Source organism: Spermophilus citellus (genome assembly GCF_964194105.1).
Source record: "Spermophilus citellus genome assembly, chromosome: 4".
Taxonomy (NCBI): domain Eukaryota; kingdom Metazoa; phylum Chordata; class Mammalia; order Rodentia; family Sciuridae; genus Spermophilus; species Spermophilus citellus.
In genome coordinates this window covers 137,371,624-137,397,004 of record NC_138185.1, presented here as the reverse complement: position 1 = coordinate 137,397,004, position 25,381 = coordinate 137,371,624, and the positions used below count along the sequence as shown (strand labels likewise).

General features: G+C 44.1%; 1 protein-coding gene across 7 annotated transcripts in view; it reads right to left on the bottom strand.

Moving 5' to 3' along the window:
- RPAP1 (RNA polymerase II associated protein 1) overlaps positions 1 to 21,261 on the bottom strand; it is a 28,150-nt gene extending 6,889 nt beyond the window's left edge. The window contains exons 1-20 of one of the 7 annotated variants that reach the window (XM_081291250.1): positions 20,966 to 21,154; positions 20,195 to 20,316; positions 14,185 to 14,441; positions 11,850 to 11,998; positions 11,502 to 11,591; positions 10,374 to 10,494; positions 9,454 to 9,675; positions 7,742 to 7,921; positions 6,607 to 6,722; positions 6,069 to 6,167; positions 5,146 to 5,247; positions 4,759 to 4,926; positions 4,123 to 4,305; positions 3,869 to 4,003; positions 3,600 to 3,770; positions 2,601 to 2,758; positions 1,634 to 1,792; positions 1,283 to 1,481; positions 582 to 691; positions 117 to 312 (exon numbers count right to left, since the gene is read on the bottom strand). In XM_081291250.1, the coding sequence (XP_081147376.1) occupies positions 117 to 312; positions 582 to 691; positions 1,283 to 1,481; positions 1,634 to 1,792; positions 2,601 to 2,758; positions 3,600 to 3,770; positions 3,869 to 4,003; positions 4,123 to 4,305; positions 4,759 to 4,926; positions 5,146 to 5,247; positions 6,069 to 6,167; positions 6,607 to 6,722; positions 7,742 to 7,921; positions 9,454 to 9,675; positions 10,374 to 10,494; positions 11,502 to 11,591; positions 11,850 to 11,998; positions 14,185 to 14,365 (2,739 nt within the window). In that variant the 5' untranslated portion in view covers positions 14,366 to 14,441; positions 20,195 to 20,316; positions 20,966 to 21,154. Of the gene's footprint in view, positions 1 to 116; positions 313 to 581; positions 692 to 1,282; positions 1,482 to 1,633; positions 1,793 to 2,600; positions 2,759 to 3,599; positions 3,771 to 3,868; positions 4,004 to 4,122; positions 4,306 to 4,758; positions 4,927 to 5,145; positions 5,248 to 6,068; positions 6,168 to 6,606; positions 6,723 to 7,741; positions 7,922 to 9,453; positions 9,676 to 10,373; positions 10,495 to 11,501; positions 11,592 to 11,849; positions 11,999 to 14,184; positions 14,442 to 19,422; positions 19,488 to 20,194; positions 20,317 to 20,965 lie in introns of all 7 variants that reach the window. The other 6 variants (XM_081291251.1, XM_081291252.1, XM_081291254.1 and 3 more) reach the window with 6 other exon arrangements.
- Positions 21,262 to 25,381: the final 4,120 nt, after the last annotated feature.

The following is a 25,381-nucleotide window of genomic DNA, read 5'->3' as shown; positions in this document are numbered from 1 at the left end:
TACTGGCAGAAAGGCCTCCCTTTGCCCAGGTACCCCCCACCCTCACATACACCTTTCTTTCTGATTTCTGACATCTTGACCCCTGCCTGGCTCCCAACCAGGCACTTGGAGCTTACCTGGCCACATATGCCCTTATGGATCCGGGCCAGGGTGTTGAATAGAGAGAGGAGAGCAGTGAGGAATGGGAAGGGTGAGGCTGACCCAGCCAGACTGACAGGCGGACAACCTCCTGTGCAGCGTAGTGACACGAGACTGGAGAGAGCTTCAGGGGCCGGAGTGCAAGACAGCGGGTTACAAAGAGGGGAGCAGTGCCTGTAGACACAATGGAGAAGTTGACAGGGCTCTGGCCTGATGTGTACCAGACTAGAAAAGGCCATCAGGGGTTTGGCTATGCAGACAGGTGTCCACACTCAAAGCCCCACACAGCTGCTGCCTGATAGGGATTCCTAGCAGGAATTTCCCTGAGGTCTCTGAGGATCTGTACCCTGGGATGGACCAGGGGAGCTGAACCCAAGAGTTCCACAAGGAGAGAAACAGCCTCCTCCCCTGCCTCCTCATAGCTACATTCACACAGAACATACCTGAGGGAATCCCACAGGCGGCTCAGGGGGGGCTGACTTAGCAGAGGCAACAACAGCTCCTCCAAAAGGCGCTCCATGTCCTGAAGCCAGTCCTCTGGGCACAAGCTTGGCTGCAGAACAAAGAGCTCATTGAGCTAATGGTCCAAGACAACCATTCTCCCAATTCCTATGGACTCAGATCAATCCCACAAATCCAAGAGCTTCAGAGAATCAGTCTGTAGGATTCTGCAGTTTGACCCTCTGAGGGAGGGAAGGTCCCAAGGTTGCTCAGGAACCCAAATCTAGGGGCACATGAAGTCAGCATAAAGCTGTAGGAAAGCTATGCTGCTGTTCAGGGGTCTCTAATCCCCACCTATATAACTCCTTCAAAGCTCTGTGAGATATGGAAGTGGGAAGAGGAGGTAAGGTAGGAGTTAAAAGGTGGAGGGTAGGACTGGGGTAGAGAACTTGCCTAGTAGGTGTTGGGCCATGGGTTCAATACCCAGCACCAAACACAGACACACATACACACACACACACACACACACACACACACACACACACAAAGAAAGAAATAAAAGAAAACAAGATGAGGTAGGAAAAATTGGAAATGGGGAGGCAGAAACAGAGAGGTGAACTGAGTGGAGACAAAAAGGGAACAAGTAGGCGGAAGGCAGATAGATGCAGGTGTCCGGACATGGTGGCAGGCAGGCAGCACTCACCTGCTGGCTCCAGGTCTGGTAGTAGGCGTTCAGAAAAAGCAGACAGGCAGTGGGCACTGGGCCCAGGGCACTCCACATCTCAGGTCTGGGAAGCAGCTTCAAGGCCTGTTTTAGACATAGCTCCACCAGAGGCTGGAGTCCAGATACCTGTGTCCAAGTGACTGAGGAAGTAGGTGCGGAGAGGTAGACACCAGGGTCACTGTAAGAGTGACAAAAGGGGCCACAGTGAGGATTTTGCTATCCCACTCCCCTCTTAAGATCTAACCATTCTCTCCACTTGGAGGAGCATTCCCTCCTGTCTGGGGGTTGCCAGTAGAATGTTCCCACTGGCAGGCTCAGGTTATGGCCTACCTGGTGGATTCATTACAGGTGTTGCTAGCTGCCAGGGTCAGCTGGGTGAGGAGAGTAAGCAAGGAGGCTATCCGCTGCATGGACAGTGGCTGAAGTGGGTGGTTGCTGAGTTCCATGGGCACAGCCTGCAAGGCTCGCATGAGCACTGGATACAGTTCCCTAGGGAAGAACAAGTACTAAGTTCTGATGTATGAAGGGGGATGAAGATGCAGGACACAATGTACAACCCAGGTCAGGGATCTGCCATCTGCTGAAGGAGAACTGGGACACAGAAGACCCCAGGGTATTCAAGGATGCCCCAACGAAAGGGAACTTATATCTGACTTCATCAAGATAACAATGCTTTTGTGTAAAACTTAGTTAACTCATGTTTTGTTTTGTTTTTTTGTTTTTTTTTTAAGAGAGAGAGAGAGAGAGAGAGAGTTTTTAATATTCATTTTTTAGTTCTCGGCGGACACAACATCTTTGTTGGTATGTGGTGCTGAGGATCGAACCCTGGCCGCACGCATGCCAGGCGAGCGCGCCACCGCCCGAGCCACATCCCCAGCCCAGTTAACTCATGTTTGTCCTTCTCTTCCTCAGCAGGTGTTGACCCAGGAGTTTTTATCACCAGAAGAATCTCTTCTTCCTCTTTTTTTTTTTTTTCTTTTGATACTGAGGATTGAACCTCAGGTACTTAACCAGTGAGCCCAATCCTTAGCCCTTTTTATTTTTTGAGATCAGGTCGCACTAAGTTGCTTAGGGCCTCACTAAATTGCTGAGGCTGGCCTCAAACGTGTGATTCTCCTGCCTCAGTCTTCCCTGCTACTGGAATTATAAGCATGCACCTCCAAACTGGCTAATCCCTTGTTCTTCATTCCTAGCCCCACTCCAAGCTTAGGATCTTGGGCAAAGCAGAGGCACCAGGTTAGTACAGAAGTGGAGGAGTCTACACCTACAAGGGAGTTTACACCCTGCCTCTCCTCACCTGTAAAGCTCACTGCCATGGCCATAGGAGGCAGCCACAGCCCACAGACGAAAAGCCTCAGTGCACAGTGTCTCGGCTTCTTCTGGGGGTAAGGGGAGTTCTTGGGGAGCCTCAGCTATGAAGCGACACAGGTGGCTCCGGAGATCAAAGCTGTTCAACTGCAGGTAGGCAGAAAGTCTGGTAATCAGGGCTTGCTGGAACTTACAATTCTAACCAGTGTCAGGTTTTCTCACTATAGAGATTGGCTCAACTCAGCCCTGCCCTGGTTCCAGGTCTATCTACATGCCACAGAGCTCTGAGCAGGGATGAAACTACTTTGTCCTCTCCCCAATCTTTCTTTCTTTCTTTCTTTTTTAATTGTGCTTGGAATTGAACCCAGTGCCTTGTATATGCTAGGCAAATGCTCTACCACTGAGCTACATCCTAGGCCTTATTTTTTTTTTTCTTTTTCTGTGTGTGTGTTTGTGTGTGTGGGTGGGGGGGGGGTAACTAGGGATTGAATCCAGGCCTTGTGCATGCTAGGCAAGCACTCTATTAACTGAGCTATATCCCTAGCCACCTCCCTCTATCCAGACCTTTTTATTTTATTTGAGACAGGGTCTTGCTACATGGCCTGAAATGATCTTGAACTTGAGATCTTTATTCCACAGCCTCATGAGTAGCTGGGATTATAAGCATGTGCAACCATGCCCAACTAGACCTTCTTTTTAGTAAGCACTTGCTGGGTACTTTTTTAGGCTACTTGACTATAGATGATGAGTGTCTCGTTTGTATGTGGCTTTTCTGATCTGGGTCTACAGCAAGGAGAACCTCTCCACATCATGAGACCAGGGAAAGCCTACAGGATATACTAGGCTCCAGGTGATCAGGTTTCTGCCTGGTGGTTTCAGTTGAATTTCTAAATGATGGCATGAGCTGTCCACCTAGAGTTCAGAGGCCATCCTTAGCTCTCAACCTAGCCTTTCTGTGTCCTCCATCCCTTGTCTTATGCCTACTCACCAGCCGGGCAGCAATATTCCTACCAGCTGAGGCTAGGACTCGAAGCAGTTTCATGGCAGCAGCACAAGGCACTTTGTGTAGACTAGGGGTAGGTCCTCCCCCGATGGGGGCCCAGCAGGTGGGCAGAAACTCTCGAACTATGGTCTCTATCAGGCGTGGGCACTCCAGTACCTATGGGAGAAAGGAGCAAAAAGGGAGGTAGGGAGGCTGAGGATCAAGAGCAAGCCCAGCTAGGCTTGGCCCATTCCTTGCCCCACTTTCCTTCTCACCCTTGTGGCTGACTCCAAAGAATGCCGGGCCAAGCGGATAAGCACAGCCACGATGTCAAGGACCACAGTGGGTCCTGGACAGGTCACCTCCAGCACATACCGTAGCCGAGGCAACAGGTTGGTAGCCAGGAGTCCCTGGGGGTTGAGAGAGAATCGAACTGCTGAATGCAGTTAAGCCCTGGGCTCTGATGACCCCTGCTGCCCAACATGTTTAACTTCTAGGAAAGGAGACAGAAAAGCAGCTTTTCTTCTACCTTGATGACATCATAACGGGCCAGGTCAGGTGGAGGTCGGTGTCCTTCCTCAGGCATCTTCTTTTTTGCCTTTTCTCCTGGGGGTTCTTCATCCTCACCCTCGTCTTCCTTGTCCTCCTGGCTGGGCATCAGAGGGAATACCGAAGCGCCATGATACCATGAGAAGGTGCTGTCAAGGAGCTCCTGCCAGAGGATAGGGGACAGGGATAGAAGAGGAGGAAGTGGCAGGAAATGGGTCCAGGGGTATAGTGGAAGCCCCCCGCAAATAACAGAAGGGGAAGGTTTCAAGATTTTAGGGTCTTTGGGAGAAGAGGGTGATGCCTGCTATCCCCTTTTCTGCCCTGCCCACAAAGTCTTAGCAATGGTGCATTCCTACAATAAGGAGTTAGTCCCTGATGCCTCTGGGCCACATTATTTTTTTTGGTGTCAAGGACTAAGCTCAAGAGCACTTAACGACTGAGCCACATCCTCAACCCTTTTGATTTTATTTTTTATACAACAAGGTTGCTTATAGCTCACTAAGTTGCTGAGGCTAGCTTTGAACCTGTGATCCTCCTGCCTCAGCCTCCCAAGCCACTGGTAATACAGGCATGAGCTACCATGTCCAGCCTTGGTATGTTCTTATTCCTATGATACCTCATCTCCAGGAGCCACCAACAGAGCCCGAAGAGCCCGGACAGCAGCTGCAATGACTCCATCCACTCTGTCATCCAGGGAGAAGCGCAGTAAGAAGAGGAAACCAGCATCCAATAGGAGTTGTAAGACACTGCCCACAAGCTGCTCCCCAAACTCACCAGCATGGGCCTTGGGGGCAGAAGGATAAAATCTTGCTGAAGATGCTGAAAGTATACAGAATCTTTGTCCACTCATAACCCTGTGTTTGCCCCATTTTCAGTCTGACCCACAGACAACTGCTGTATGGGATAGTACCAGACTGAAAAGGGCAGGAGGTAGGAAAATCAAAGGTCAAGGAGTAAGGGTGTGGAATGAGGCTGGACAGGCCCAGGTCAGCAGTCCACTTACCCTGCCAATGACCTGGGACAACACATGCAGTGCTAGTGTTCTCTGCTGGGACACCCGGCTGCGGGTCAGGTGGAACAGCTCCTGTAGAGAGTACCCTGCTCTCTGGGGCAGGGAAAAGAAGTCAGAAGGGGCCAAAACACACGGCAGTGCCTCCAAATACCCAGCAAGGTGTCAAGGGAAAGACAAAGATAAGTAAGTGATATCCCCTGCTCCTACTCTCCATGGAACCTCAAGTTGGTACAGCAGATAGGATATGAGCGCAAGTAATTAACAGTTAGTACTGAGAATGTATTAACAGCAGACTAGAAAGGGTGGACCAGGAAAAGTGATCTGATCTCAGTGGATGGGTAGAGCTTCAAAGGTCTGGCATACAGCAAAGGGCAAAAACATTTCTTGGAGTGAGTCCTCAAGGTTCTTGAGCACATGGAATGTGGGGAGGAACCACAGAGTGGTAACATCAGGAGTGAAGGAGGCAGGTCCAGGGTCAGCAGTGACAACCTGTGGAAGAACTGTCTTCACAAGCTGAGGAACCAGGACCTTATTCTGTGAGCAGACAGGAGCTGTGAGACTTTCTGAGGCAGGGCATGGCTTGAGCTAGGCCAGAGAAAATCAACATGGCAGTCCTATAAAAAACTGAATGGCCTGAGGGACAGTGTAGAAGACTTAATGATTGAGCAGATACAAGACCATGAGGCCATGATCCAGGGAGCATCATGGGGAAGTGACAGAAGTTCTAAAACTAACCAGAAGGCGAAGAGAGAGAAGTAAGATTTTGAGCCTTAGAAACTGAATCGACAGCAAGGCTATGAACTGGAACAGAGCACAAAGGATGTCAAAGGCAATTGATCAGAGGTCTTTTTCCACATGGTTGTTAAAAGCACTTGCCAAGAGCTACCCAGTCCTCCCTGGCCTCCATGCCTCACCTCTGCCTCTTCTCCATGGTGATGCAGGCCTAGATGGGTGGGTAGGTCCACATCAGGGGGTAGCAGCTCTCCCTGAAGACTGAAGCGGGCCTGCATTCTCTAATGGGAAGAGAAAGAAGACTGAACAGGTGGTAGCAGCAAATTCCCCATATGCATTCCTCACATTTTTTTTTTTTTTTGCAGTATTCTAGGGAAAAGAATTTTTGTGGTATTGCAAAACCCAGGGCTGCTCTACCACAGAACCATATCCACAGCCAAGATAGCTTGCTCAGATGCTGAGGCTAGCCTCAAACTTGGGATCCTCCTGCCTCAGCTTGCTGAGTAGCTGGGATTATAGATCTATATCACCACACCTGGCCCACTCCTTACTTTTAACCTCAGGTAGCTGAGGACTTAGGTCCTGACTTTACTTCTGACTAGAAATGGGGCTTTTCTGATCATAAGGGCCAGGCAGAGTGATGGGAAAGGAAGGTGAAAGCAAAGGAAAGATGCTTTTCATGCGCAGGTTTTGAGGACAAATGCAGCAGCCCCACCTTACCTCCTGTGTCTGCTGCCGCCGGAGTGGGGGCAGGTCCTGGGTCCAGTGGAGCTTTTCCAGCTCAACAGTGTCCATGTGTAGCCATTCTTTGTGGGGGGTCACAGGCAATGTCTGTGCTGGGGAGATGAAAGAATGATAGTATTCCTTAAGGGGCTTAGATCACTAGTCCACTGGGGCCTCAGTCAGCAGATAGCAGCTGGCATATCGCTTCTACCCAGGATTAGAAACTTCTACCCTCAGTTATGACTAAGTGGTATGTCCTGGGGAATGGAACTCCTGGGACCTGTGCAAATACCTCAGCTATGGTAGACACACCCAGTCCTGGCTCTAGCCCTTTGCTGACTTCAAGAATTTGTTGGGAAGGGAAGAGGAGGAAAGAAAGAGAAGAGAGAGGGAAAGAGGAACAGAGAAGGGATATATATCAGGCAAAGCGTAGCTCTCTGCTCTCTAATGCCGGTTTGCTTAAGGAGCTGGGGAGTGGGGACAATGAGGAGATGGTGGTTATATCTGCTCCAGGGGCAGGATATAGAAACACACCCCTACAATATCATCCTGCTTCCTCACCCCTGCCCCCACTCAACCTGCCCAACTGGCCCAGAGCTCCTGCAGAAGCAGGAGGTTCCTGGCTATTGTAATTCAATTTCTTCTTTTGTTAATCCCTAATGAAATAATCTAGTTTCTGGGAAATGAGTGCTTCCACTGGCCTCTGCTTCTGGTCTGGCATGTCCATAGACCTTTGTCAGACTCTTCCTCTCCCATTACCCTGGCCCTGCATCTCCCCACAACACTGAGAGAAGAGGCAGAAAGAAGAGTGGGATGGAAACAGCCAGACTGGGCAGCTGTAGCAAGGGCAGGAAGACGGTCTGCCCAGGGAAGGAGCATTCACCACCACACTGGGCTGCCTCTTACCAGGGAAGGGGGAGAAAGAGCAATAATAGAATAAGAAAACAGGAAGCCTGTGTAGGAAGATGTGCATCAGCAAATAAAGACTGATTTGAGCCAATTTAAAAATACTAATGAGGATTAATATTCAATGTCTAAGGGCAGAGAAGCTCTCGCTTCCCCATCCACCAGGGCTTGGGGAAGGAACACTTCTCTACTTTTATCCACCAAAAGATAGTTCCCTCTTCCAAACCTGGGACTCCTGGCTCCAGCTTGTCCTCTTTGGTTGGTTCACTAGGAGAAGCTGACTTGATGGGCTCCTCTTTGGTGACAGGAACTGAGGGTTCTCCTGGCCTCTGTTCCTTGGTGGCCTTCTCTCCCTTTTGCTCATGGGTGCGGCTATGAGATCTCAAAAAGGCAACCAAGTTGGGGTCTGGAGACAAGGTAGAGGGGAGAGAGTGAAGGCAGATCCTCCCTAGCCTCCTAATACCTGACACCTGCTGCAAGTTGCCCACCACTGGTTGCTAAGAACGGGACAAGTTGTTTCTCAGTCTTGGCCTGAGCCCTCTGGGCTCTCCTATGGCCCTTTAATAACCCTACATCCTCATACCTTCAGGTGCCCCAGGGCCCTGACCACTCCACATTTCCCCTGCTCCTCATAGTCCTCAGACCCAAGTTCTAGTGCTTGTCCCTGTGATTAGCACCAGGACACAGGTCTGAAATAAGGAGCTAGAGAATGAATTAATGAATGCTGACTAGTACCAAAGAGAAAGCACTCAGGGGAACAATTCCCACAACTTCACTCAGCTAATTTATTTATGCATGTCTAGTACATTACATAGTTACCAGATATATAGTGGGGCAAAAGATTGATTAAATTTTGAGTGTTTTGTTCAACAGAAACTAGGAGAGAGGTTTGAAATACCAGTGTCATACAACAGATTACGTTCTATTACAAAAATGTGCTGTAGGGGCTGAGGTTGTGGCTCAGTGGTAAAGCCCTTGCCTAGCATGTGTGAGGCCCTGGGTTTGAGTCTCAGCACCACATATAAATATAGTAAAAGTCCATTTGTAACTAAAAAAAATATATATATATTATACACACACACACACACACACACACACATACACACACACACACACACACATACACACACACACACACATATATATATATATATAGTGCTGTAGTTAGAGTATGACTAATAAAGCATAGTGTATACTACACCAGTACAGTAAAACATAGCACATTGGTGGCTAAGAACAGGACCTGAGGGCTGGGGTTGTGGCTTTGTGGTAGAGCGTTAGTGAGGCACTGGGTTTGATCCCTGGCACCACATAAAAATAAAATAAAGGTATTATGTCCATCTACAACTAAAAAATAAAAATAAAAAATAAAATAATAAAAAGAACAGGACCTGAAGCTAGATGCTGTGGAATATGCCTGAAATTCTAGCTACTAAGGCAGAAGATAATAAGTTTAAGGCCAGTCTTGGCAATTTAGTAAAAATTAAAATGGCCAGGAATGAAATTCAGTGGTAAAAGTGTCCCTGGATTCAATCCACAGTACAAAAAAAGAAGAAGAGTAGGGCCTAATACCAGATAGAAATCCTAAATCCTAGGTTTAGTCTTATTTGTAAGGCTGGGCGTACAGTTTAGTGGTAGAACATTTGCCTTGCATGGGCAAGGCCTTGGGTTTGATCATCACACAGAAAAATAAAATTTAAAAAAATCTAATCTGTGTTCTTTATCAACTATATAACCTGGAGAGAATATCTCTATTTTTGAAATTTTTTCATAAGTAAAATTAAATTAATACCACTTCCCTCATAGGAGTAGTTTAAAGACAAAATGGAAGAATGCATTAAAATACTCAATGCACTGCCTGGCACTCACAGTAACCCTTCCTCAATAAGTGGCAGGCTTCCCTGGCCTGGTCCCAGCTGGAAAGCCTGGCACCCATACCAAGTTGAGCCAGCAAACGCTGTTGCTCCTGCAGAATCTCCTCAGGATCCATGGCTTGTAGTCTTGCTACATTCTCTTTGTGAATGGTCTGCACTTCCTGTTGAGCCTCCTGGCCCCTGAGCCCCTTCCCTGTGATCAGATGAGGTCCCTGAAAGCTGTGGCTGTTCCCCAGAATATGGTCGCGTTGGTCCCTAGGAGTGGGTGTTTCACAGGTCACAGCACCTGGAAGAAATGTATGATCAGTTTCACTGCCCTGTTTTCCTGGCTTAATGGACCTGTGGCCCTCTTCACTAAGCCTATTAGCCCTGGAAAAAGATGAAGACTCCGAAGCTTTCCTGAGCAGAATGAAGAGTGTACTGGGTGTGGCATAGGACTCTAGGCACTCTGGAAGTAGGGCGTTGGATTTTCTGCTCACTCCTCCCCTAAGACTTATATGAAAAGATTTCCCTTGGAAACATAGTTTCTGACTCTTCACTTGTTATGTCAAGGTAACCATCTACCACCAGGGGCCTACCCTACGCTCTTCCAGTATAATCTGCATCACTAATAGAAATTCATAAGCTGGCCTGTAGCTCAGTGGTAGAATGCCTGCCTAGCATGCACTAGGCCCTGGATTCTATCTTCAGAATGGCAAAAAAAGAGAGAAAAACAAAGAAATTTGGCCTATATCTTTATTTTGCAGCTTTTGCCAGACATTTCTACCCCTTTGCCTTTCTCTTAGAGTCATATAATAGCCTACCCGCTCTCTGTACCTAAGATTCAAAGCAGATCCAGGGCTCCTAAACTTAGTACTCTAAGTAGGGACATGGGATGACTCAAATGCATCCCCTACTTAAGACAGGGAAGATGTATATCCCAAAAGATCTCATGATCATGTATTCTGAAAAGGCCAAGCCTGAGGATCTTTAGCCCCAGCTTACCCTCTGGTGGATCCAGGTTGGGCACAACTTCCTCAGCTGATAGAACCCTACTTTCAGACACTCTCCTGGCTGCAATCTCCTGGGCAAAGATGCTTCTCTTACCAGATGTTACTAGCTTCCCCTTGTAGAGAAAAAAAGAAAACCCAGATTATTAATGCTCATTATCCACTCCATCTCATCTCCATATGCCAAGGTCTCTAGAACAAAGAGACTTTATACTCAATAAAGTTGATAAAAGACACTAATACTCAATCTCCACAGGCCATAACCACAGTACTCAGGAAAAGTAGGTTGTAGAGAAGCTTAGGTCTTGAAATCTGATACATAAGAGTTAAATGAGGTAATGTGTATGAAGTGCTTGATATGGTCTGCTTCAAAATTAGAATAAGTTATGTCAGGCACAGTGGTACATGCCTATAATCCCAGGCACTCAAGAGGCTAAAGCAAGAGTATTACAAATTTGAGGCCAGCCTCAGTAATTTAACAAGATCCTCAGCAACTTGGCAAGACCCTATCTCAAAATAAAAAATAAAAATGGTTGGGGATATAGCTTAGTAATAAACTGCCCTAGATTCAATGTCCAGTACTTGGGGAAAAAAAAAAGGAGTAAACCAGATATAGTAGGGGCAAATGCCTATAATCCCAGCTACTGAGGAGGCTGAGACAGAATGAGGAGGCTGAAATAGAAGGATCAAAAGTTTGAGGGCAGTTGGATATGGTGGAACAGGCCTGTAATTCCAGAGGCTTGGGATACTAAGGAAGAAGGACCATAAATTCAAAGCCAGCCTCAGCTATTTAATCACACCCTATCTCAAAAAATAAAAAGGGCTGGGATGTAGCTTAGTGGTTAAGTAGCCCTGGGTTTAATCCCTGGTACCACACATACACACACACACACACACACACACACACACACACACACACACAAAAGTTTAGGCTAGCCTCTCAATTTAGCAAGATCCTATCTTAAAACAAAAGGGTTGGGGATGTAGCTCAATTGTAGAGTGCTTCCTTAGCATATGTGAGGCCTTGGGCTCAATTACCAGCACTGCAAAAACAACAACAAAAAAACTATCTGGAGAAAATGTACAATGAGATCCATCTGATTATCCACTAAATACCACCTACCTGGTTCTCTTGTGAGCGATGAAATACAGCGGGGAAAGCAACACCACTGGGCACAGGCAGATTCACAGTCACTGAACTTGTATCTCGTTCCTGTGGCAACAAACACAAAACAGCAAAGATGCACACACTTCCCCAGACTGGAGCATATCCTACTGGCCCCGGTTCTGCGTAATGAGAACTTCAATCTGGGGGATCATGAATACACCTCAAATCAGGTCTCAGGAATTCTAACCCAGCCCAAAGGGGAAGTGTCTACCTTTTTGAAGCACCCTACACTCTAAACCCTTTCCCCCCAATATTCTGTCTTTCCTAAGATGCCTTGTTCCGCTTAGCCAGGGTAAGACGCACAATAATTTTGGTCAAGACAGCAGTGATGTGCTGATCATGCCTATTTAGCTTCTCTTCAGGGTCCTCATCCTCAGGCAGGGGGCAGCCAAGGCTAGGCCTGGCTCTCTTTGGGGGAGCAGGAACCAAAGCTGGTGGTAAATCTGGTAAGTCTGAAAGAAAGAAAACAACAGATGTGAGTGCATCCATTCCCTCAAGGAAGACACCAAGCCAATAGGAGAAAAGAAAAAAAGGCAGCTGCTATAGGGCTCTGGCTCTGGCTGTGTCATTCCAAGTAAGATATTTAATCTTTATGAGCCTGTTTCTTCACCTATAAAATGGGACTAAAGCAACAGAGGATATGCGGTGTCTGAAATAATGAAGGGGCAAAGCCACATGTGGTGGCACATACCTGTAATCACAGTGACTCCTGTGGTTGAGGTAAAAGAACTATGAATTAAGAAGATAACCTCCGGAAGTCTGGCATAGTGGTGCATGCCTATAATCCCAGTGGCTTGGGAGGCTGAGACAGGAAGATCTAGAGTTCAAAGTCAGCCTCAGCAAAAAGCCAGGTGCTAAGTAACTCAGTGAGACCCTGTCTCTAAATAAAATACAAAATAGGGCAGGGGGTGTGATTCAGTGACCAAGTGCCCTGGAGTTCCATCCTGGTTCCATCCTGGAGTTCCCCCACCCCGAAAAAAAGAAGCTAACCTCAGCAATTTAGAGAGAACCTGTCTTAAAAGTAAAAATAAAAAACAAAGGCTAGGGTTGTAGATCTGTGGTAGAGCACTTGCTTAGCACACATGAGGCACTGGGTTCAAGCCTCGGCACCACATAAAAATAGGTAAACAAAGGTATTATGTCCATCTACAACTAAAAATATTTTAAAAATGAAAATAAATTTTAGGGGCTGGGGATGTGGCTCAAGTGGTAGCGCGCTCGCCTGGCATGCGTGCGGCCCGGGTTCGATCCTCAGCACCACATACCAACAAAAATGTTGTGTCTGCCGAGAACTAAAAAATAAATATTAAAAATTCTCTCTCTCTCTCTCTCTCTCTCTCTCCTCTCTCACTCTCTCTTTAAAAAAAATATAATAAAAAAATAAATTTTAAATATTTTTTTTAATTTTTTTTTAATAATTTGTTTGTATGTGGTGCTGAGGATCGAACCCGGGCCGCACGCATGCCAGGCGAGCACGCTACCGCTTGAGCCACATCCCCAGCCCCAAATTTTAAATATTAAAAAAAAAAAAAAGGTATATGGCCTAGCTCAGTGGTAGTACACTTACTCCTGGGTCCAAGCCTCCAATAATCAGCAAAAAACAAACAAATAAAAAACTCCATAAGGATATCTTTTTTTAATCCATAAGGAGATCATAAGAAAGGAAAGCTGGGGCTAGGGCTCAGTGGTAGAGTGCTTGCCTCACATATATGAGGCACTGGGTTCAATCTTCAACATCACATAAAAATAAATAGATATTGTGCCATCTACAACTAAAAAAAAATATTTAAAAAAGAAAGAAAGGAAAGTAATAGGCCAACTTTTCTCGTGAATTTAGATGCAAATATCTGAAAAAATTTTTTTAAAAATAATGATGGAGGGGCTGGGGCCGTAGCTCAGTGGTAGAGCACTCGCTTCGTGTGTGTGTGAGGCACTGGGTTTGATCCTCAGCACCACATAAAAATAAATACATATATTGTATATCTACAACTAAAATAATAATAATGATGGTGATGATGATGGAGCCGTGTATGGTTGTAATCCCTGTGACCTGGGAGGCTGACAAAAGGATCAGAAATTCGAGGCCAATTTCAGCCACTTAGCGAGGTTCTAAGCAAAACTTTGCAAGATCCTGTTTCAAAATAAAAAAATCAAAATGGGGCTGGGGATGGAGCTCAGTGGGAAAGCACCCTTGGGTTAAATTCCCAGTACCAAATTATGATGATGATGATAATAATGGTGGTGGTGGGGGCTGAGGATGTGGCTCAAGCGGTAGCGCGCTTGCCTGGCATGCATGCGGCCCGGGTTGGATCCTCAGCACCACATACAAACAAAGATGTTGTGTCCGCGGAAAACTAAAAAATAAATATTAAAAAAATGCTCTCTCAGGCTGGGGATGTGGCTCAAGCGGTAGCGCGCTCGCCTGGCATGCGTGCGGCCCGGGTCCCATCCTCAGCACCACATACAAACGAAGATGTTGTGTCCGCCAAATACTAAAAAATAAAAAAAAAATTTAAAAAAAAATGCTCTCTCTCTCTCTCTAAAAAATAAAAATAATGGTGGTGGTGGGGCAGAATGATGAAGGAGGGGACTCCGAGGCTGTTCTTTTATTCTCAAACTCACACCTGAAGGCACTCACCATTCAGCTTCACTACATCTCGATGGTCCTGCAATGGAGACTGGTCTCGGGTAGCATCACCACTTTTCCTACTTCCTTTCTTCACTAACTGCACTGCTGGGGCTGCACCAGCTGCAAGAAACTGACTCTGGAAATGCAACAGATCCACCTCCGACTCCCCGGGTTTTGGTCTGGACAGCATCTTGATTTAACACTCCAGCTGCTTCCTAGGTATGACTTTTCCAGAACTACTTCTGCGTGAAGATTCCTCGTCACCCCTAAGAACAATAAAGATGATGGGTCCTCTGCAAATAAACCCTGGTTCTCATTACCATGCATCAGGGATTACCCTCCTTCTCCATGAGTTCATGGGAACTCATTCCTCCTCATTCATATCTTATTGTCATTCCCTCCCTATTCAACTCTCCCAGGTATCATCAGCTTAGCAAAAATATTTACAGTTAATTCAGGTTGTTTACAATCTGTAGTTAAGAATTTTCAGGGGGGGCTGGGGATGTGGCTCAAGCGGTAGCGCGCTCGCCTGGCATGCGTGCGGCCCGGGTTCGATCCTCAGCACCACATACCAACAAAGATGTGTCCGCCGAGAACTAAAAAATAAATATTAAAAATTCTCTCTCTTTCTCTCCTCCCTCTCTCTCTCTCTCTCTCTCTCTCTCTCTCTCTCTCTCTCTCTCTCCCCCCTCTCTCTCTCACTCTTTAAAAAAAAATAATAATAATTTTCAGGGCTGGAGTTGTGGCTCAGTGGAAGAGTACTTGCCTAGCATGTGTGAGGCACTGGTTCAATTCTCAACACCATATACAAATAAATAAAATTAAGGTCCATCAACAATTAAAAAATATTAAACAACAACAAAAAAAGAATTTTCAAGAACAACCAACAGGAGATATGAGAAAAATGCCATAGGAGCAAGGGAGATAAATATGTCATAACAGAAAGTGGTGATTCTGTATCAGACTGGAATGAACATTCCTGAACTAAAGATAACAAAATTATTAAAAACATTGAGCTGTAGAAAACCAATATATAAACGTCAAATATTTGAAAGACGGGGTTGTGGCTCAGTGATAGAGCATTTGCCTAGCATGCGTGAGGCACTGGGTTTGATCCCCTGCACCACATAAAAATAAACAAATAAAATAAATGTGTTGTGTTCATCTACAACTAAAAAAAAATTTAAAAAAGGAAAAAAAATCATTTGAGGGTCTAGGGTTGTAGCTCAGTGGTAGAGAGCTTGCCTAGCACATGTGGAGCACTGGGTTTGATCCACAAAAAAATAAAGAAAGAAAATAAAACAAAGGTATTATGTCCATCTACAACTAAAAGTAATAATTAAAAAGTCATTTGATGTGGCATTTATACACAATGGAGTATTACTCTGCAATAAGAAATGACAAAATCATAGAATTTGGAGGGAAATGGATGGCATTAGAGCAGATTATGCTAAGTGAAGCTAGCCAATCCTTAAAAAACAAATGTCAAATGTCTTCTTTGATATAAGGGGAGTAACCAAGGACAGGGTAGAGACGAAGAGCTGGAGAAGAAGAATAACATTAAACAGGGATGATAGGCGGGAGGGAAAGTGAGAGTTAAGGGAAATTGCATGGAATTGGAAGGAGAGCCTCAGGGTTATACACAATTACATATAAGAGGAAAGGAGGAGTAGGAGAAAAATTATATAAGTGGAAGAAACGATTTATAGTAGAGGGGATGGAGAGAGAGAAGGGGAGGGGAGGGGAGGGGAGGGGTGAGGGGACAGTGGAGAATGGGATAGACAGCAGAATACATCAGTCACTAGAAAGGCAATTTGTAAATCAATGGAAATGTAACTGATGTGACACAGCAATCTGTATACGGGGTAAAAATGGGAGTTCATAACCCACTTGAATCAATCTGTGAAATATGGTATATTAAGAACTATGTAATGTTTTGAACAACCAACAATAAAATAATAAAAAAAAAAGTCATTTGACTGTCTATATACGAGCAACAAACAACTAAAAAGTGAAGTTAAGAAAACAATTTCATTTAAAGGGGATCAAAAAGAATAAAATATGTCATAATAAATTTAACCAAAGAAGTATGAGATCTGCCCACTGAAAAACTACAAAACATTGTTGAGTCATTCGTGCCTGGAGGCACACACCTGTAATCCCAGCTACTCAGGAGGTTGAGACAGGAGGATCACAATCCAGTGAGACTCTGTCCCCCCAAAATAAAAAAGTTTTAAAGAGCTAGGGATATAGCTCAGTGGTAGAATACTTGCCTAGCATGTGTGAGTAATGCCATGGGCTTAATCTCCACTGGGAAGTTGGGGGAGGGAGGTTGTTAAATGACAGAGGACCTAAATAAAACATCCTGTACTCACAAATTGGAAGACTTAATACTATTAAGATGGAAATACTTTCCAAATCTGCAGACTCAATGTAATTCTGATATAAATTCCAGCTGCCTGTTTTTACAAAATTGAAAAAGTTGATCTTGAAATTCATATGGTAATGCAAGGGACCCAGACAAGCCTTAAAAATCTCGGAAAGGAACAAAGTTAGAGGACTCACACTTCCCAATTTTAAAACTTATACAAAGCTATTTTAATCAAGACTGCGCTACTGACATAAAGACAGACATATAAATCAATGAAATTCTAGTGCTTCAACTAATTTTCAACAAGGATGAGATTTTTTAAATGGGGGAAAATAGTATTTTCAACAAATGGTACTGATAAATTGGATATTCATATGTGAAAGAATAATGTTGGACCCCCTACCTCATATTATATATTTTTTTAAAAAAACTAACTCAAAATAGATAAAGGAGCTAAGTATAAGAGCTGAAATTGTAAAACTGTTAGAAAAAAACATGGTGTAAATTCCTGTCTTTAAATTAGGCAACAGATTCCTAAACATAACCACAAAAAGTAACCAAAGAAAAGACAGATAAACTGGATTTAACCAAAAGTAAAAACTGAAGTGCGTCAAATGTTAGTATCAAGATAATCCACAGAAAGGGAAAAAATATTTGCAAATCACATAACTGATAAAGGACTTGTATGTAGAATATTTAAAGTACTCTTACAACTCAACAATTAAAAGACCCAATTTAAAAATGCTCAGGAGCCGGGTATGGTGGCATATGCCTGTTATCCCAGCGGCTCAGGAAGCTGAGGCAGGAGGATGGTGAGTTCAAAGCCAGCCTCAGCAACTTAGTGAGGCCCTGAGCAACTCAGAAACACCCCGTCTTTAAATAAAATATAAAAAAGGCTTGGGAATGTGGGCTGGGGCTGTGCGCACTTGCCTGGTATGTGTGAGGCATTGGGTTCGATTCCCAGTACCATATATAAATAAATAAAATAAAGGTCTATCAACAACTAGAATTTTTTTAAAAGGGGGGGAGGGGCTGGGAATGTGGCTCAGTGGTTAAGTGCCCCTGGTTTCAATTCCAAGTACTAAAACAAAACAAAAGAGACCCTGTCTCAAAGAAAAACAAAAAAATAAAAAATAAAAACCACAATGAAGACAGAAGTCTATCGATCAATGGTAGAGTGCTGTGTTTAGTATGTGCAGTGTGAGGCCCTAGGTTCAATCCCCAGCATCAAAGAAAGGAAAAAACAAAACAAAACAGGAAAACACCACAAAACTTCACACCCACTAGGGAGGCTATAATTAAAAAAAGAAAAAAAGGCGGCATTGGGGGTGGTGGATAAAGCTCAGTTGGTAGAATGCTTGCCTTACATGCACAAGGCCATGGGTTTGATCCCCAGCACTGGAGTGTGGGGGGAAGGAAATTTAAAAAATAACAAGTGTTGGCTAGGATGTAGAGAAATTGGCACGTCATTTATTCTTGGTGAGAATATAAAATGGTGCAGCCTTTATGGAAAACAGTTTGGCAGTCTCTCAAAAAGTTAAATATAGAGCTACCATATGACACAGCAATTTGACTCTTTGGTATACACCCAAGAAAAATGAAAACATATGCTCACAAGAAAATATACATGAATGTTCAGAACAGCATTATTCATAATAACTAAAAAGTGAAAAACAAATGCCCATCAACTGATAAATGGATCAGCAAAATGTGGTATATACAATGAAATATAATTTGTCAATAAAAAGAATGAAGTTCTAAGTCAGGCACAGTGGCTCACATCTGTAATCCCAGCAGCTTGGGAGGCTGAGACAGGAGAATCACAAATTCAAAGCCAGCCTCAGCAATGGCAAGGTTCTAAGCACCTCAGTGAGACCCTGTCTCTAAATAAAATATAAAATAGGGCTGGGGATGTGGCTCAGCGGTCAAGTGCCCCTAGGTTCAATCTTTAGTATCAAAAAAAAAAAAAAAAAAAAAAAACCCTACAGAATGAAGTTCTGATACATGCTAAAACATGCATAAACCTTGAAAACATGCTAACTAAAAGAAGCCAGTCACAAAGGACCTTACAATGTATGATTCTGTTTATATAAAATGCTTGAAATAGGGCTGGGGATGTGGCTCAAGCGGTAGTGCGCTCGCCTGGCATGCGTGCGGCCCGGGTTCGATCCTTAGCACCACATACCAACAAAGATGTTGTGTCCGTGGAGAACTAAAAAAAATAAATAAATATTTAAAAAATCTCTCTCTCTCTCTCTCTCTCTCTCTCTCTCTCTCTCTCCTCTCTCACTCTCTCTTAAAAATAAAATAAAATGCTTGAAATAGTTAAATGCATAGAAATGAAAAGATTAGGGCTGGGGATGTGGCTCAAGTGGTAGCGCGCTCGCCTGGCATGCGTGCGGCCCGGGTTCTATCCTCAGCACCACATACAAACAAAGATGTTGTGTCCGCCAAAAAAAAAAAAAAGAAAGCAATGAAAAGATTAGTGGTTGTCAAGGGCTAGAAGAGCTGGAAAGAAAAGGGAATTGACTGGTAACAGGTATGGAACTTCTGAGATAAGGAAATATTCTCTAGATAGTGAAAAGTGTTGGTGAAAACTTGTGGAATATACTAAAAACCACTCAATTGTAGACTTCCAAATGGTTAATTTTATGGTGCTTGAATTATACCTCATTTAAAAAACAAAGCCAGGGCTGGGGATGTGGCTCAAGTGGTAGTGTTCTTGCCTACAATGCGTGAGGCACTGGTTCGATTCTCAGCACCACTTAAAAAAATAAAATAAAATAAAAAGATATTGTGTCCACCTAAAACTAAAAAATAAATATTTAAACAAACAAACAAACAAAAACAAAGCCACCCACAGGGGTACTGCACACCTATAATCCAGCAAGTTTAGGTAGGATTACAAATTCAAGGTCAGCCTGGGCAATTCAGCAAGATCCTGTAGCAAAATAAAAAGGGTTGGGGATGTAGTTCAGTAGTAGAGTATCCCTGGGTTCAAACCCCAGTATCAAAAAGAAAAAAAAAAAAAAACACTTAAAACAGGCACGGTGACACAGGTCTGTATTTAGCTACTTAGGAGAATGTGGTGGGAAGTTCTTAAATTTAAGGCCAGCCTAGGCAACACAGTAAGATCCCCCCTGAATTAAAAAAAAAAAAAATCTTGGGCAGATCAAATATGTCTGTAGGGCTGAGAGTGTAGCTTAATGGTACAGTGCTTATATGAGTGAGGCCCAAGGTTCAATCCCAGCATCTCCAAAACAAAAACAAGTTGGGAAACTACTTTGGAACTCCCATATGAGTTGCCAATAACAATAAAACATTATTATTATTATTATTATTATTATTATAGTTAAGACTTATTGGGCACTGAATATATGGCACATATTAGTTTAAGCATTTCTTTCACATTCACTTATTTAATTCTCACAACTACCATATGAGGTGGGATACAATTGTTATTCACATTTAATAGCTGAGGAAAAGGGATGCTGAGAAATTTAAGTTATTTGCCCAAAGTTTCAGAATTAGTAAGTGATAGGACTAGGATTCAATTCCAGAGCATCAATCCATGCATGCTACACTATAAAGAAACTCCTGAAGAACAAAAGCTGGACATACACTAGAGACTCAATAGGGACAACTGACCTTTAGTGTCCAATAATTTCCTGTGGAATAATGTCCTGTACAGGATGTTTAGGAGCATTCCTGGCTTTTACCCATACTCCTCCCCCAGTTGTAACAAGCAAAAATGCCTCCAGATAGTGACACTGAGGATGAATGGTAAACACAAATACATTAAAAAAGCAGTACATCACAGTGACCAAATGAGTTATATAGAAATTAGTGGTACAGGATTTCAGAGTTGGGTTAGATCCCTAAATGTTAAAAATAGGGCTGGATATTGAGGTAAGTCATAATGCACTTTGCAGAGTCAGAATAGTTATGGGCACCAGCTTCGGAACATTAGGCTAGAGATCAAATGCCAGCTCCACTACTTACTAGCTGTGTGAGTTATTTAAGCTATTCCAAGTCCAATTTCCAAAACTGTAAAATGTGTATAACAGGTCCTACAGAATAGGAATTTTGTGGATTTAAATGACTATGCACAAAGCACCTATCACATTATCTGTTATTCACATAAATAAAACTCCGTAAAAGCTAGCAAGTTTTTAGTTCTAAGTAAAGCCACAGAAATACTTCCCCACAAACTCCAGGGATGATTTTATCCAGAACTAATCTGTGATAGAAGCCATAACATCTTGGACTACAGTACGGATGATTCCTAGCGCTAACAATGGACTTTTGTAGTTTCTCGGGTTGCCTCTTATCTTACGGCCTGTTCTCTTATGCCCAGATGCCCTCAAATCGGGTCCCGCGACTGTCCTAGGCTCTAGTTAAGTGACCTGGACCACTCACGTCAGCCATCAGAAATCACCGAGCTGCGGGTTGATGAAGGGCCATGCCCAGGATCTATATACCGAATGGGTAGCAACTCCTCCCCTACAAACCAAAGACCTTCAGGCGGGTTACGACCGAGGCACCGAACACGAAGCCCCTGGATTCTCCGCTCCGCGTCACCTTAAGTCAGTCCCTCCAATCCCCGCCACCTACTAGCTCGAGGCCCGCCTGGGCGCCGCCATATTAGACCGCAGAGCCGCGCTTCCGCCACCGCTAGATTTTAGCTTCCGCAGCGCAGCCCCGCCCGCCGCTCCGGAGCTCGGCTCGGAGCGCAGTTAAGCACGAAGCTGCTCGAGCACGAAGACACCGCTTGCGACGTCTTATCCCGAGAAAGCCGTAAACCGACTCTGGGAACACACGTTCTTTGGAGGTACCGCAGGTCCGGCCCTTCTGTACAGCAGCACCGGTGGCAAAGGCGGGAAAGTCCATCTCTCTGCAAGCACTAGGTTGCAGAGCCACGTCTTGTGCACCAGCGCCCGCAGGCAGTGCACAGAAACCACTCAAACCTGTGTGACCTCCTCACTGTTTTCATGGCGAGTAAGAATGTAAACATGAAAAGGGCCTAAAGAAAGCAACAAGTGCTGCCAAACAAGGTGGCGCACACCTATAATCCTAGCTAGTCTGGAGGCTGAGTCAGGAGGATCCCAGCTGGGCAGTTTAGCGAGACCCTGTCTCAAATAAAAAATGCATGTTCGATTCCTTGGGTTCAATTTCCAATAATTGAAAAAGGAAAAAAAAAAAAAAGGTAAGAATGAGGGAAATTTATATCGCTTTTGAAATAATTGGTGAGCACAGAGTGGTGGCGCACCCCTGTAATCCCAGCGATTTAGGAGGCTGAGGAAGGAAGATCACACTTTAAAGCCCAGCCTCAGCAATTTAGCAAAACCCTGTCTCAAAATAAAAAGGGCTGTGGAGGCTGGGGTTGTAACTCCGGTAAAGCGCTTGGTGTGAGGCACTGGGTTTAATCCTCAGCACCATAAATGAATGAATGAATGAATGAATAAAATGATATTGTGTACATCTACATCTAAAAATATTTAAAATACAATAAAAAGTCTGCCCTCCTCCTCCTTTTCCCCTCCCCTTCCCTCCCCTCAAAATAAATAAATAAATACAATACAATACAATAAAAAGGGCTGTGGATGTAGCTTAGTGGTAGAGTGCCCCTGGGTTCAGCCCCCAGTACTGCTAAATAAATAAATAAATACTCAAGCAAAACAACAAAATGGCGGCTGGGGTTGTAGCTCAGTAGTAGAGCCCTTGCTCTACTACTACAGTGTGAGGCCCCTGAAATCGATTATCAGCACCGCATATAAGTAAATAAAATAAAGGTCTATTGACAACTAAAAATATATTAAAATTAAAAAATTTATTTAAAAAAATTGGCTTGGGCTGGGGGATGTGGCTCAAGCGGTAGCGCGCTCACCTGGCATGCGTGCGACCCGGGTTGGATCCTCAGCACCACATACCAACAAAGATGTTGTGTCCGCCGAGAACTAAAAAATAAATATTAAAAATTCTCTCTCTCTCTCTCTCTCTAAAAAAAAAATAAAAAATAAAAAAATTGGCTAAAATATTCATGAAGCAGAGGGTTCATCATACTATTTTCTCTACTTGCGTGTACATTTGAAGTATAATAATTAAAAAAAAAAGTTTAAAAAATAAGTCAGGCAAGGTGATGCACACTTGTAATCCCAGCAAGTAAGGACATTGAAGCAGGAGGATCACAAATTTAAAGCCAGCCTGAGCAACCTAGTGAGGCCCTGTCTCAAAAGTTTTTAAAAAGGACAAGGAATGTAGCTAGTGACATAGTGCTCCTGGGTTCCCAGTATCATGAAACTTTTTTTTGTGTGTGTGGTGCTAGGGATTGAACTCAGGGCCTAGTACATGCAAGGCAAGCACTCTACCAACTGAACTATATCCCCAGCCCACCTACGCGAAACTTAAAAAAAAAAAAATTATTTAAAGTTTTAAAAGCAGAGCCAAGGGGGTCTTGGAGCATAACTCAGTGGTACAGAACTTGCCTTGCCTAGTATGTCTGCTCCCTACGTTCAACCTCTAGCACCACCACAACAATAATAAATTATAAAAATAAAACTGGAAAATCCTGGTAGGTTAAATAGGTAGGTTTAACCTACCTGGTAGGTTTAAAGAGGGTTAAATAGAGAAATACAGCCAAATAGAAGGTATACACACACATATTCATACATGAAACTCTTCCTCTCAGGTTCATCTCCAAGTGAAATAGAGAAACATTTTTCTTCTACTTATTTGGACACCTTTGTCCTTTCAGAAACCCCAAACTTATTGTTGTCTTCCTTTTTGTGTGTGTGGTGCTGGGGTTTAAACCCAGGGCCTTGTGCATGCAAGGCAAGCACTCTACCAACTGAGCTATATCCCCAGCACTTATTGTTGTCTTCCTATTCCTAAATCTGCTTTGAGGAAGAAATCTGATCATTTGGAAGTTTCCCTGTGACTCTAAATCAAAGTGTGCACTTCCCTGGGAATGTATTTGTCTTCTTCATCTTCCATAAATCAAGGAGTGGCCTTCTTCTTGGCTTAGAAATTTCAGGAGGGCATGTTTACTGAGCACAGCAAAAGTTCCCAGCACCCTTAGAATCATAACTTAAGCAATTTTCCTGCAAGTCCCAAAGGCAAACATTCTCTACTGTTGCTAAACTGACAAAGAACATGGTCTGTGGTTGACCTTATTCCTTGAGTGGGATCTACTAACTCTTACCTCTTGGGCCAGTAGTTGGGAAAGAACAGGTCCTTGGGTGCAGGTCAGTGAGACTGCCATGTCCCTAAAGCTCGCCTTAGTTCCTTTCCTATGGAAGTGAGGGGAGGCCTTGGATTTAAAAAAGATGAGGCAGGGCTGGGATTGTGGTTCAGCAGTAGAGCGCTCCCATAGCACAGGCGAGGCCCTGGGTTCTATCCTCAGCACCACATAAAAATAAGTAAATAAAATAAAGGCATTGTGTTTATCTATACCTAAAAAATATATAAATAAAGATGAAACAGCTGCTTCCTGGAAGTTGGCATCAGGGTATCCTACTACTATGGGTAATGTCTTTTTGTTTTTAGTTTTTAATTTCCAGTTTTGTCTTGGTCTTCTCTGAATCTTTAGCCTCCTTGAGCAGTTTTAAGTCATTTAAGGCAAGGGGCCTTGGTTCCAGCACCACAAACAAAAAAAAATTTAAAAAATAAAGGAAGGGGGCTGGGGATGTGGCTCAAGCGGTAGTGCGCTCGCCTGGCATGCGTGCGGCCCGGGTTGGATCCTCAGCACCACATACCAACAAAGATGTTGTGTCCGCCGAGAACTAAAAAATAAAAATTCTCTCTCTCTCTCTCTCTCTCTCTCTCTCTCTCTCTCTCTCTCTCTCCTCTCTCACTCTCTCTTTAAAAAATAAAAAATAAAAAAAATAAATAAAGGAAGGGGGTTATGTGGCTGTGGCTCAGTGGTAGAGCACTTGCCTAGCACGTGTGAGGCACTGGGTTCGATTCTCAGCACCACATAAATATAAATAAATAAATTAAAGATAAAAAAATCCACATAATAACAAAAAATAAAGGAAGAGGGTAGGCAAATTAAATTTACCAGTGTAGGAAGATGGCATGACTTAATCCAGACCTGCCCATAAGAAGGGGTAGCCACAAGCCCTCCTCTACCCCTGCAGCCCCTTATTATTCCCCTTGGATAGATATGGGCTAACTCTGTCTGGTTTTGTTTGGAGGACAGGAACTCCTAGAACAGCTGCTTTTGCATTAGGTCAAATACATTTCCTGTTGATTTGATTAGTTTCCTTCCAAGCAATGCATTTATGGAAAGAAGGGAGCTTTTGCAGGCATGCATTTGCACAGGCAGTAAACCTCCTCCAGTCACACACACACACACACACACACACACACACACTTTCTCCCCATCCACCCACAGGCGTCAGTCACATTTAGAATTTGCACAAATGCACACCCTCCCTCATACATCACAATGCACACCCTCTCACCCACCTACACATTTCTTCCACAAAATCACACCTGCTCACATACCCCAAGAAGTGCATTCCTATACTGTGCCCTGAGAGAAAGAGAGAAAGGTAGGAGAGATAGGCAAAGTGAGTGGGTTGTAATCACTCATGAACCAAGCACCCTTGGTGGGAGCTAAAAAGTCAGAAGATCGGGATCCCACAGATCCCCCCTGCCCTCCTGTAAGTAGAAATACTGAGAACTGAGAGGGATTCTAAATTAGAAGTGGAGGAAGGTCCGGGCCCAGTGGCTCATGCCTGTAATCCCAGCAACTCAGGAGGCGGAGGCAAGAGGATCAAGAGTTCAAAGCCAGCCTCAGCAACAGGGAGGCACTAAGCAACTCAGTGAGAT